General features: G+C 50.9%; 3 protein-coding genes across 3 annotated transcripts; 1 reads left to right on the top strand and 2 right to left on the bottom strand.

Moving 5' to 3' along the window:
- Nucleotides 1-330: 330 nt before the first annotated feature.
- BDW47DRAFT_52981 (VanZ family protein) lies at nucleotides 331-1,587 on the bottom strand. Its single transcript, XM_024819246.1, has 2 exons — nucleotides 1,496-1,587; nucleotides 331-1,288 (listed from the first exon to the last, which is right to left on the bottom strand). The coding sequence occupies exons 1-2, from the start codon at nucleotides 1,518-1,520 to the stop codon at nucleotides 627-629; spliced, it is 687 nt and encodes a 228-aa protein (XP_024670127.1). The 5' UTR covers nucleotides 1,521-1,587; the 3' UTR covers nucleotides 331-626.
- Nucleotides 1,588-1,921: 334 nt separating this feature from the next.
- Nucleotides 1,922-6,130, top strand: BDW47DRAFT_52969 (SAGA histone acetyltransferase complex subunit SPT7). The gene is made up of 4 exons (XM_024819245.1): nucleotides 1,922-3,373; nucleotides 3,436-4,583; nucleotides 4,641-5,329; nucleotides 5,383-6,130. Exons 1-4 carry the CDS (start codon nucleotides 2,296-2,298, stop codon nucleotides 6,005-6,007), a joined length of 3,540 nt encoding a protein of 1,179 aa, XP_024670126.1. The 5' UTR covers nucleotides 1,922-2,295; the 3' UTR covers nucleotides 6,008-6,130.
- Nucleotides 6,131-6,967: 837 nt separating this feature from the next.
- On the bottom strand, nucleotides 6,968-10,389 carry BDW47DRAFT_132911 (putative eukaryotic translation initiation factor eIF-2C4). The gene is made up of 6 exons (XM_024817695.1): nucleotides 10,130-10,389; nucleotides 9,919-10,031; nucleotides 9,674-9,861; nucleotides 9,469-9,617; nucleotides 7,574-9,410; nucleotides 6,968-7,518 (listed from the first exon to the last, which is right to left on the bottom strand). Exons 1-6 carry the CDS (start codon nucleotides 10,331-10,333, stop codon nucleotides 7,322-7,324), a joined length of 2,688 nt encoding a protein of 895 aa, XP_024670125.1. The 5' UTR covers nucleotides 10,334-10,389; the 3' UTR covers nucleotides 6,968-7,321.
- Nucleotides 10,390-11,197: the final 808 nt, after the last annotated feature.

Genomic DNA, 11,197 nt, shown 5'->3' with positions numbered 1-11,197 from the left:
TTTTCAAATCTAGAGACAAGATAGATGAAAAAAAAACATATAAAGTCATTTGTTCTATAATAGATTATTATCGTTGTTGTTTCTTCTTATTATTATCTGTCTTTTTTTTTTTTTAGTTTTTTATTCCCGGGGAGAAGGTGGCATGTACCTCGTGATGCAGGACTTGGCTGCATGGTGATGAAAAGGAAGAACTTAATTTATCATCGACCTCATAGAAATCAAAGAATGTACAGTGCAAGTGATAGCAGGCATACAGAGCTAGCTGGTACTCAATTCGAGATTCCTGGGCTTAGGGGTCTATCGTTGAAGAGATTTCGAGTTCCAGGTCATGTTTATTTTATCATCTTTCCATTGAATAATTAAACATCATGGTGGTGTTGACACGGCTCGAATTAAAAGAAACAGGAATCATACGACATCACAAGGGAGACAATAAGGAAAATGAAAACAATCATCATGACAAGGCGCACCGGAGCTATCGGATTGGGTCGCTTGTTCCTGTACCTGCTGACTGGGCACATCCAGGTACCGACGGTGACGCCGGATGATAGGTAGATCCTACCTAATATAATATACTAGACCAGACAATCGTAGACACACTGCACCGACATAATTCAAATCATAAATTAATCGTTCCTCTTTCCTTCGGCCTCCTCGCCATGAGGACCCGGTGATGCCACACCCGGGGAAGGTGTATAGGCCGGAGGAGAAGGCCTCTTGGAAGAAGCGGAGGCAGCACGGTCAGGCTCATCATCGGCATCATCCCAGTTATCGACGGCGTTCTCGTCCCAATTGTCGACTTCGCGCTCGAGGGTAGTCACGCCTGTTTCCTGCGGGCCTAGATGGTCGTCGTCGTCGTCGCCGTCGTCGCCGTGGGGGACACCAAGCTCGACATCGTCCGCGGCGCCGTCACCGTAGGCGCCGAAGCGAGCCTTGCGTCGCCGCTCGAGCATGCGCCGGTGGTACCAGCTGCAGAGACCGACTGCGCCGAGACTGCCGACGAGGTTGGCGAGGAGATCGAACGGGTCGAAGTCGCGGCCGATGGGGAGGGCGCCTTGGACGATCTCGGAGCCGATGCCCAGCCCGAGGGTGCAGACGAGGAGCGTCAGGTGCAGGGTGCGGCGTCGGGTGGTGTCTGGGATCCAGTAGAAGACTAGCGAGAGGAGGAAGAAGGTGACGGCGTGGAGGAGCTTGTCATTGGGGTGGTATTGGGCGGGGATGCTGGGGTTTTCGCTGTGCGGGAGGAGACCGATGTAGCCGGCTAGGAAGAAGAGGAAGATGAAGGCGCCTGGAGGGAAGCAAGTTAGCTGGAAAGATTGATAGTTCGGAGGGAGAGTATGGTGTAATGGGGATTGCGAGGTGATCAGTAGGTGGCCAGATGGGCGGGTGACAGCCGATCGGCGATGAGGAATTCCCCGGATTCCGGATTCTTTTTGATGATGCGGGGAGATCAAGGGTGGATTGAATTGGATGGAAGACTTGGGAAGAGACATACCTGCAAAAGGATAGCGAATTCGCATCTTGCAGATGGTCGAGACCGGGGTAAGGCAGGGGAGAGAGAGAGAAGGAAGAGGTGCACGAGGGAAGACGAGAAGGATGACCTGCCTTAGTAGGTACGAGTGAGCCTGAGGAGCTCTCCAAATCCGATGACGCTGCCTGCCTGCCTGAGGAATCAAAGGCCAGCGAGGTGCCTGGATGGCCTGACTGTAGAGTATTGTATTATACACATGTGATACGGTAATTCTCTACTAAGTGTTACGCTGTTGCTGCGTGTATGTGTCAGTATGGTAAGTACATTACCAAATGCCCGTCACTTGGCTGCGACCTGAAACCAGACCTGCCTGTTCAAAACACCTATTGTAATTGTACTGACTGTTGTAGTTCTTTGTTGAATTAAATTGAATGATGATAACCTATTCGTCTTCTTTCATCCATATCCTCTACATGATTTGGTGCCTTTAGACTTCGGATTAATCGCCATATGAGACCAAACTGCGCGGTTGGTCTGAAAACTGCGGCGGGCGTTCCGCCTTCTCTCACGCCTCGACTTCACCTCATCCGTTCGCGCAGAGAATCCTCGTACAAAATCCGCGTTTCTTCGCTATCGAAAACACCCCCATTCCATCAATTTTTGGGACGGGTTTCATCGTCCCTCGTTTTCTAACACCCCTCTCGGTTTCTCTATGTCTTTTCCCGAGTCTTTTTACCCTCTGTTGTCCCCCTGCTGGACCTGATCTTAACCGTGGAGAAACGAGCCCCCTCGCCCGCCCCAGAACCCGGGGTCTTGGAGCGAGCATGTCGCTCGGACACCACCACACCTGGATGCCCCCGGGCCATCTGCGCCCGCCAGATGACCAAACCGAATTCCGGGGTGTCAATGGCTATACAAAATATTTCACCGGTTCCAAAACCCCCCAGATGCGCGCCTCGGCTGATGCCGATGGGCCGCCCCATGGGGCCGGTTTGATATCAGATGCTGATATGACCGCCGAGGAGGACTCGCGCATTTCCACATTCCGCGACCTATACAAAGACAGCGAGGCGAAAATCAACAACCTCTTTGCGAATCAGCGGATTGCCGATGACTCGGTCCGCGCACCCCCCGGGGATCCTGACTCGTCCGGGGCCAAGGACCAACGCGCCGACGGGCCGGCTTCACCTCCGCCGCCCCCTAAAAAGCCCGCGAGGAAGTTGGATGATGACGACTATGATGATTACGACGACGACGACGACGATGACGAGGCGCCGTCCCCCCCTAAACCCAAGGCCCCTGTCCGCGAACCCAGCGCCGCAGTCCAGTCACCCAGTCGCGGTCATACCGGTTCGGTGTCGGGAACTGCAAATGGCACCAAACCCATAAAGAAGGAAACCGTGGAGGACATCCGCAAGAAACTGGCAGAAGACAAGAAGGCGACCGAGGAGTCGGCCAAGAGGAGCTTCCACACCCTGTTCTACACACTGGAAAATGATAGGGATGCCATGCTGGACCAGCAACGGCTGGAGGAGTCGGAGCGGCAAGTTGAGGCGGAAATGTCAAGTCAAGCAAACGCTGGCAACAACGCGACTGCCAGCGGTAATGGCTACGGCTCGCTGAGCAGCGCCAATCTGGGTGCTTCGAGCTTGACCTTGAAGAACTTGATCGCAAGAATTGATATGAAGCGCACAATGGTCCAAGCGTCCGATGCGGAGCTTAGGAGCTTGATGAGCGAGGTTCGCAAGAACCGGAGTAAATGGGCCAGCGAGGACAAAATTGGCCAAGAAGAACTCTACGAGTCTGCGGACAAAGTCCTGAGTGAGCTCAAGGCGATGACCGAGCACTCGACTGCATTTTTGACCCGTGTCAACAAGCGCGACGCCCCTGACTACTATACTAGTGAGTCCATCTTTGCGCAGAGACCTAAACCTCAAATTTGACCATGCTAATATCTCCAACAGTCATCAAGCACCCGATGGACCTGGGCTCAATGACGAAGAAGCTGAAGGCGTTACAATACAAGTCGAAGCAGGAGTTTGTCGATGATTTGTTCCTGATATGGTCCAATTGCTTCAAGTACAACACAAATCCGGAGCACTTCCTTCGCAAGCACGCCGTGTGTATGAAAAGAGAGTCGGAAAAGCTGGTGCCTCTCATTCCGGACATCGTTATCAGAGATCGTGCCGAGGTGGAAGCAGAGGAACGCAGACTTCAGCTTGCAGATATAGACGGTGGGGAGGAAAGTGACGATGAGCCGATCATGTCCTCTCGAGGTCGGAAGGCCCCAGGCAAATCAGCTTCTAAAAAGGGCACCGCACCCGCTCGGACTTCCTCTGGTGGCTCGGAACCCCCTGCGGGATCGTCTTCCCAGCCGCCACCGCCTGTTAGGTCTGATTCGGACGTGGCCATGGAAGGAGCTCAGAATGGCTTCACGACGCCACCACCCCCTGGAACACAGACTCCGTCAGATCCAGTCGGCACCGGTGCTGGTGTCTCTGCTAGCCAGGGTGACTCCATGGAGATCGACGGTCTCATTCCTGCTGCGAACATCGCTCCGAGTGCTTTGTCTGCTCCTGGTGTCGAACTCGAAGATCCCGAATACAAAGTGTGGAAGCAGGTTACTCAGAAAGATCGAGCTGTCATCGCCGCCGAAAGACATAGGCTTTTCAAAGGTGACAAACTAAAGCCCGATGAACCAGCTCTGCTGAGGACCAAAGCCGGCATGAGACGGTGGATGAGGAATCAGAAGGATGTCAGTGCGGAAGGCGACAAGGCGCGCGAATCAGCGTCGCAAGTCATGGAGCAAGACGCAGCGGGCGAGACCCTGGCGGAAGGCATCGAAGTCGACGAGGATCGCGTTGTCCCAGATTATTACGATGTCATGTCTGCTATTCCCGACCTCCCTGGGAATCTACTCTGGAGAGAGGATGCAAGCGGGAACATCATCGATGCCTCTGAGGAATTCTTGCGAGTCCTTCCCAAAGGGGTCTTTACTGAACCAGACAGCAAGCTCTCTCGGAAAATGGATGCGAACATGCGCCAGATGCAGGAAACCCGAAAAATTTGTTCCAAGGTGGGCATCGTGAAACAGATGCAGTTGCAGTCGCAGGTAAATATTACTTGTTGGTCCTCCGATGAAAACCCTTGTTAACTTAATGCTTGGCAGATGTACCAAAACCAGTTTCAGAAATACAACCCAGAGCCATTCGTCGAGCAAGACATTCCGCCACATGTGATGAACGATGAAGGACCGGTGATTTCTCCTTGGGTCTGCAAGGCGGCTTTGCAGCGCTCAGTCGCCAAGATCTTTTACCATACCGGATTTGAGGAATACCAGCCCTCAGCACTTGATGCGGTTGCTGATATCGCCGCTGATTTCTTCCAAAAGATCGGCGAAACGCTGAAATCGTACATGGAAACACCCAAAGTCCCAGTAGGCGACGGAGTAGAGAATACCTCTGCTGCGTCCCAGTGGAAGCGTCCTTACACGGAGCCGGAAATCGTTCTTCACACCCTTTCCTCCGTCGGCGTTGACATCGAGTCCTTGGAGACTTATATCAAGGACGACGTTGAACGGCTTGGCTCGAAGCTTTCAACTGTCCACGATCGACTGAGATCGCTTCTTTCCGAGCTTCTGCGGCCTGCCTTAGCAGACGCAGGCGAAGATGGCTCCAACGCTTTCAACGATGGAAGCGAGCAATTTGTCGGCGGAGACTTCGCCGAGGACATCGACGAAGATTTCTTCGGGTTCAAGGAGCTAGGGTTGGACAAAGAGTTCGGTTTGGCAACCCTCAGCGTCCCTCTCCACCTCCTGCAGAACCGCATGTTCACCGCCGCCCAGTCCCAGAACACCAGGTTTGTCAAGTCACATTCTACCTGTACGCAGCGTATGCTAATTTCCCCAGCAGCTCCACGCAGACCGTTACCATTTTCCCATCTCCGGCTCCATACCCTCGCATCACGGCCGAAACAGTGTTCTCGCAGATCGGCCTGGCGCAGCAATTCTTCAGCAACAAGTTGCAAGCAAACAACAACGAGCCCTTGGTCGAAGATCTCGAACTTCCCCCCAAGCAAAGGCCCATGGCTGCGCGTCCGCGTCTCCCAGCATCCGGCAGAATCCCGCCCCCGTCAGGCCTCCAGGGCCCAAGCTCAAGTCCGCAGAAGCGCCCTCCCCCGCCCAATTCTTTCCCAGGTGGCGCCAAATCCGGCCCATCGGAACCTAGCAAGAAGAAAGCCAAAAAGAATAGTGGGAGTGCGGGCGCCCCCGGGTCAGGCGGCGATGGGGACGAAGCCAGTACCAGTATGGACGGCACTAAAGATGCAAACTCGACACTGGAGAACGGGAAGAAGGAGGCTTCTACGGAAGATGCCTCAGCCGCCCCATCAAATGACATCCCCAATGCAAAAGGCGGCGTAGATCGTTCTTCTTCCGGCGCTGCTGGCGCCGAGAACGACACATCATCAGCCTTTGATCAAACAAAGGACAACGATAGTGGACGTCTCACGAATGGGACAGTGGGAGATGCCTTATAAGATTCTCATTCCCCTATCTGCCCTATCTAGGACATCTGAAAGGTTACTGCGCATCTTCAAGTTTACCTGCATAACGGATACAGGAAATGGGACATCACACAACGACAGATACCAGATCCTTTGGCCCTTATTGTCCCCAAACCCCGTCAGGCACACCTGTCCCCCATCGACCCTTACAATCCAACCACACATCCTGTCATCCTAGATGAATAATCCCGCTTCTTGTTCCTGTTCATGCCAGTGTCTTTAATTCTCATTCTCATCCATATACACTATAACTCTTTTCTTTCCCTCTTTCTTTCTTTTTCCTTCCTTCTTTTCTTCTTCTTTACAACCAATTGATATCCTGTACCAGCGCCACACAAGCCATACAACACGGAGACTTCTAACCAGGTCCTCCATCACATGCCCTTATACCTCAAAACTTCGACCCCTTCAAGCGGCATTGAAATCCCATTTCACCACTTTTCCTCCCTTCCCCTCTGCACCGCTCCCGACTTTATCTTCTTTCTTGTCTCTTTACTTGATTTTTTTTTATCATTCTACCTGGTGTCCTCCCACCATTATTTGTACCCTTCTTGTCAGCCTCCTTTATACACGTATCTGAATGTGTCCGTGGTCCATAGTCATCTGTGACTGGGCTCAGTGGTTTTGATTTTGATTTTTTTTTACTTTTTCTTCTTTTTGTGTTTTCTTTTCTGTTCTGATATCCTCTCGCCTATAGGATTTAAAAAGGTTCGGACTGTCGTACATAGCTTGATACTTCGAATAAAGATGAAGATCTTCGTATCACCTTGTCTAGTGCTTCTGCTCCTCTGCTGTTCCTCATGTCTCCCTACACGTAAACCCTTTGTTGTCGTAATTGCCACAAAAGGGTATCCAGTCGGGGGCTGTACTTACGTTGCTACCTACGGCGAGAAGAAAATGCTTTCAAATCCATAAAGCGATGATGATCATATTTCATTCTAAGATACTAGTCTGCAATAACCTATCCTCCAGATCGACGTGTCCGTTAAAGGGTAGTCAATCCCTGTCAAAGTTGGTCGTTGCTAACATTGGCCCCAAATCGATTGACCTTGAAATTCCAGCTTATTGCGCCTTGGTCTTCCTGACTGTGTGGCCCGGAAGCCCACGTGTCCACCTAAAATCATAAACGAGATCAACGCCCGAAAAATGGAGTAAGCGTTATCTCGAGCGGATAAGCAAAGGGAGCAGAAAGAACGCAGAAAAAAAGAATACTGATGAAACCTCGAAAAAAAATGGCACCAAGAGTAAATGCCTCGTCCCACCTAGAGATCCATGGTAAGTGGCAAATCAGATGTACCACATACCGAAGGGCAGGCGGTTAGAGGTGCCGTGAATAGGAAGCAGTCTGGGATCCACGGCCTTGTTCTTAGGCTTGGGGTTAGTAAGTTTGACCTCAGGGCCGCTCTGAGGGCCAGAGCTGGCCGGCACATCCTCATGGGGGCGGGCACGATTGGAGATTAGATGAGCATAGTAAACGGCCGGGACTATGTTTCCATATTAGTGGAACGGATCATGAAGACAGAAATAGGCGGGACTTACACAACGACACTGAGGTGGTCGAGCGCATGTACTGATAACAGTGGTCATAGATCATGTTTTCGAGCTCCTGTGCCTTGTGGCCGATCTGATCAAGAATCACATGGTAGTGAACGGGGCGTGATGTTCCCTGCAGCGCGATGTGCGAATAGAGAAGAAAATCCCAATCATGTGGACTAGTGACGTCCTTTTCAATGAGAGTTCCCGGAAGAGGGTTGCCGTTTTTATCAGCCGAATTGCGATCTCCGGGTCTGGGAAAGGCCCTGAGGTGATGACGCTTGTTGGCAATGACGACAGTAAATTTGCCCTTCCACTGCTCCTGGGTGAGCTTCATAAAGATAGACTTCATGTCAAAAACCTCCTGTTTCAGGACATGTTCGAATTCACCCGTTGAAACTCCATCGCGGAAGTAGTAGACATGCTCGGGGGCGCGTCCCTGTCCAACTGTAGCCATCCATTCACGGACAAGAGGAGTCAGCATGTGCTCGATATTAGCACGCGCGATAATTTCAGTGCGGTCTCCGTTTGCCTCACAGGCGCCCCAGTAGCGGCCACCGAACGAATCCATGCAAACCGACATAGCAGCCATCGACGGGGACCACACACCCATAGGAGCATGCGTAACATCCGCCCCAATGATCATCGAATTAGCGCGAAGTGTAGCTTCCTTGACCTTGGGCACAATGCGGGCAGTGGTGCCACCGAGCTTCGCATTGACCTTCATCAAGACGTTCGAGATGTATTGAGGGTTGGCCTTTGCCACATGAGCCGCTTGGAGACACTGGGAGGGAACACCCCAGCGGCAGTCGCAGGATTTCTTGATACGACTGTAAGTAAAAGAATTTTTGTCGGGAACGACAATGATCAACAGCTGTGGATCCTTTTGAAACTTCAGGCCGGTGGAGTTGTAAAGCTTCTTGAGGGCCTCCGCAATATCCTCTTTCAGTTCAACAATTAGGGGGCGATTGGGAACACTACCTCCATGCCCAGCGTAAGTCTTCATAAACCCGTCCGCGAACTTTTCAATTTGGGCTTTGTTAATGGCATTGCGCTTCCCGGGAAAGAATCCGATGCTCCAGCTTTCCAGTGGTTTCTTGTTGGGCTGATAGAACTTTTTACCCCGGAGGTCCCAGCGACCGTTCGTTCCTGGATTAAGGCGCTGGTTGCCTCCAAATTGGATTTCTGGATTGGGCAGGAGACGAGCCTTGGTGCGAATCATGTTGGCGTCAACCTGGAGACCAAAACTTCTCAGGACAGGGTCGGCAGAATGATCAAGCATCTCTTTGGACTTCTGGATAAAGCTCAAACGCTCAGCAGGACGAGACGCCGCATATTTGATCATGGCGGAGGTTTGCCACTCGTTCAATTTCCAGGGATACTTGTGAAGTCCGTGGATGGTCAGAACTTCCATAGGATAGACCACCCCTTTCTTGGTCATTTCGACCATAGGGAGCTCCCAGTTGTTCAAGATCAGATTGTACTTCTTCTTGAAGTAGGCGTCCACGGTCATCGTTTCAACCACGCCGGTAGCCTTGTCTTTGATGTCAATCGTATACTGACGTGCGTGGGCATTGAGAAGCCCTTTCACAACGAACGTAGTACCGCTGACTGGGCATCCGGCATAGTGTGGCTGTACGTGCAGCTTCCGGAGCCGTCGATGGACCTCGTAGAATCCATGAGATTCAGTGACTCCACCGAAGCCATCGGGTGCAGCACGAAGCAGGTGCGTCAAATGCTGATGATCTCTGGCATCAAGAACGGCCATAGCAGCTCCCATGAACGAAATGCGAGCCCAAAAGCAAGTGTTTGAGACATCGATGTTGACAATGAGACCGCGGTTCTAGAGGCAATGTTAGAGAATGACAACACCAACTATCTCGAAGGAGGCGAAAACTTACAAGAGCAGGTCTGATAGCTTGATAAACGCCCTTGAAAGCGAGGACAGCGTTTCCCAAGTCGCGGTTTTCGCCGTTGGGATCAAAGAAGGATCGCTTGATGGCGACAAATCTACCACTTGGGTATTCACGAAGAACATGGTCCAGGAAGTCTAAGAGCAATTACAAAAAAGACTCAAAATCAAACACGATTCTTCAAAACACTTACTGAGGGCTTCCAGAACAGACTCCTGCATTGAAGTTCTGCCCTGCAACCAAGCGTTCAAAACGGCAAGGTTCACGGTTTTGGTCGGGCGGACAACAAGACGGAAGACATTCGAGGTCCTACCAGCGCGACCCTGTTCAGCATCCAAGTCGACCATGGCATTCAGACCATTTGGGTAGTTGTTCATGGACCTTCAACATATTAGTTACTACTGCTCATGAAGAAAGGACATTTCGATAGCTGCCCACCAGGCCAATTTTGAACCATCGAAAATAATCTGCTTCAGGGCAGATTTCCTGGCGTTCGAATCCCAGACCTTCTTGATCACGACGTTCTTTTCAGCTCCGTTGCCAACATGGACCTAGGGCATCATTCAGTTATAGCACCTTCAACGAAAAGTGACATGGAGAAATTTTTCCAAAAAAAAAGACATAAACCTTGAATGCTTGGGATACTTACATCGTACTGGTAGATCGTTTTGTTGGGAAACTTGGTAATCGGGAAGGCGTTCATCTGGACTTCAATCTCCTTGCCAGTAGTATTGAATCCAGGACGAGGGACAGTGTCCACTGGAACCGCGTACTTTTTCAGCTCGTCAGCGTCACGAATGCGAACATGGCGGAGACCACCAGTAAGCTTGTTGATCTCTTCAAAATTCTCCATGACGACAGAGATGTGCAAAGTAGTGTGAACCAGAAATGGAAGAGCCTAAGCTAAAGGGAATATGCAGTGGAAGCAAAGTTGAAACTGAAGTGGACGTGGAAGTGGAAGTGGGAGTGTGGTTGGGGAGAGCCAAAGAGTTGAAGATCAGGGGAGGAAGAAGGAGGATATAAATAAGTGGAAAATGTGCAGAGTTGGCCCATTGTGAATCATAGTAGACAGTTCAGGAGCAGTGAAACAAAGAGATGAATGCCGTTTTGCAAAACCAATGGGTGATGCATGGGCAATGAATAGATGTGTGATATACAGGATATTGTTTGACCAAAAGCAAGAGTGAATGGGACTAGATAGGGAAAGAAACATGGAGTGTGACGGGCCTGTAAAGAAGGGCATTGATGGTAGTGATAACAATGGCAAGTGAATGGACAGAGAATACAACGCAGGAACAAATGATTGTAGGGGGAGAGAAAACAGTTTTACAATTCCAAATATGGACTCCAAAGTTCTTTCTTCTCAAGATTCCACCATACAGAATCACCAAAGGAGACCGAACAAGAGGAAGGAAGGAAAAGAAGAGAAAAACAAACAGGACGAGAACTCACCAGATGGTTGATATTATATGCCCCCAGTGGCAAATCGATATTTCTGCACATGTCCGTTGCAAACTTGGGGCGATCCAAAGCTGGATCCCTAGTATGGACTCCAGCCATGCTTGCTCAAAGATTCCCGTTAAAATGTCTATACCCATGTGTTAGCCTCTGGAATCGCTGACATTGCAACGCAATCGCGCAAAAAACTAGCCCCCCAGGGCTTCCTAGGAGGCGGCACAAGAGTATCCCAGTCCATATGATAGATGAGTACGGAAAG

This window comes from Aspergillus candidus (genome assembly GCF_002847045.1).
Source record: "Aspergillus candidus strain CBS 102.13 unplaced genomic scaffold BDW47scaffold_38, whole genome shotgun sequence".
Taxonomy (NCBI): Eukaryota; Fungi; Ascomycota; class Eurotiomycetes; order Eurotiales; family Aspergillaceae; genus Aspergillus; species Aspergillus candidus.
The sequence above is the reverse complement of the archived record's forward strand: the minus strand, read 5'-3'. Positions and strand labels throughout refer to the sequence as shown.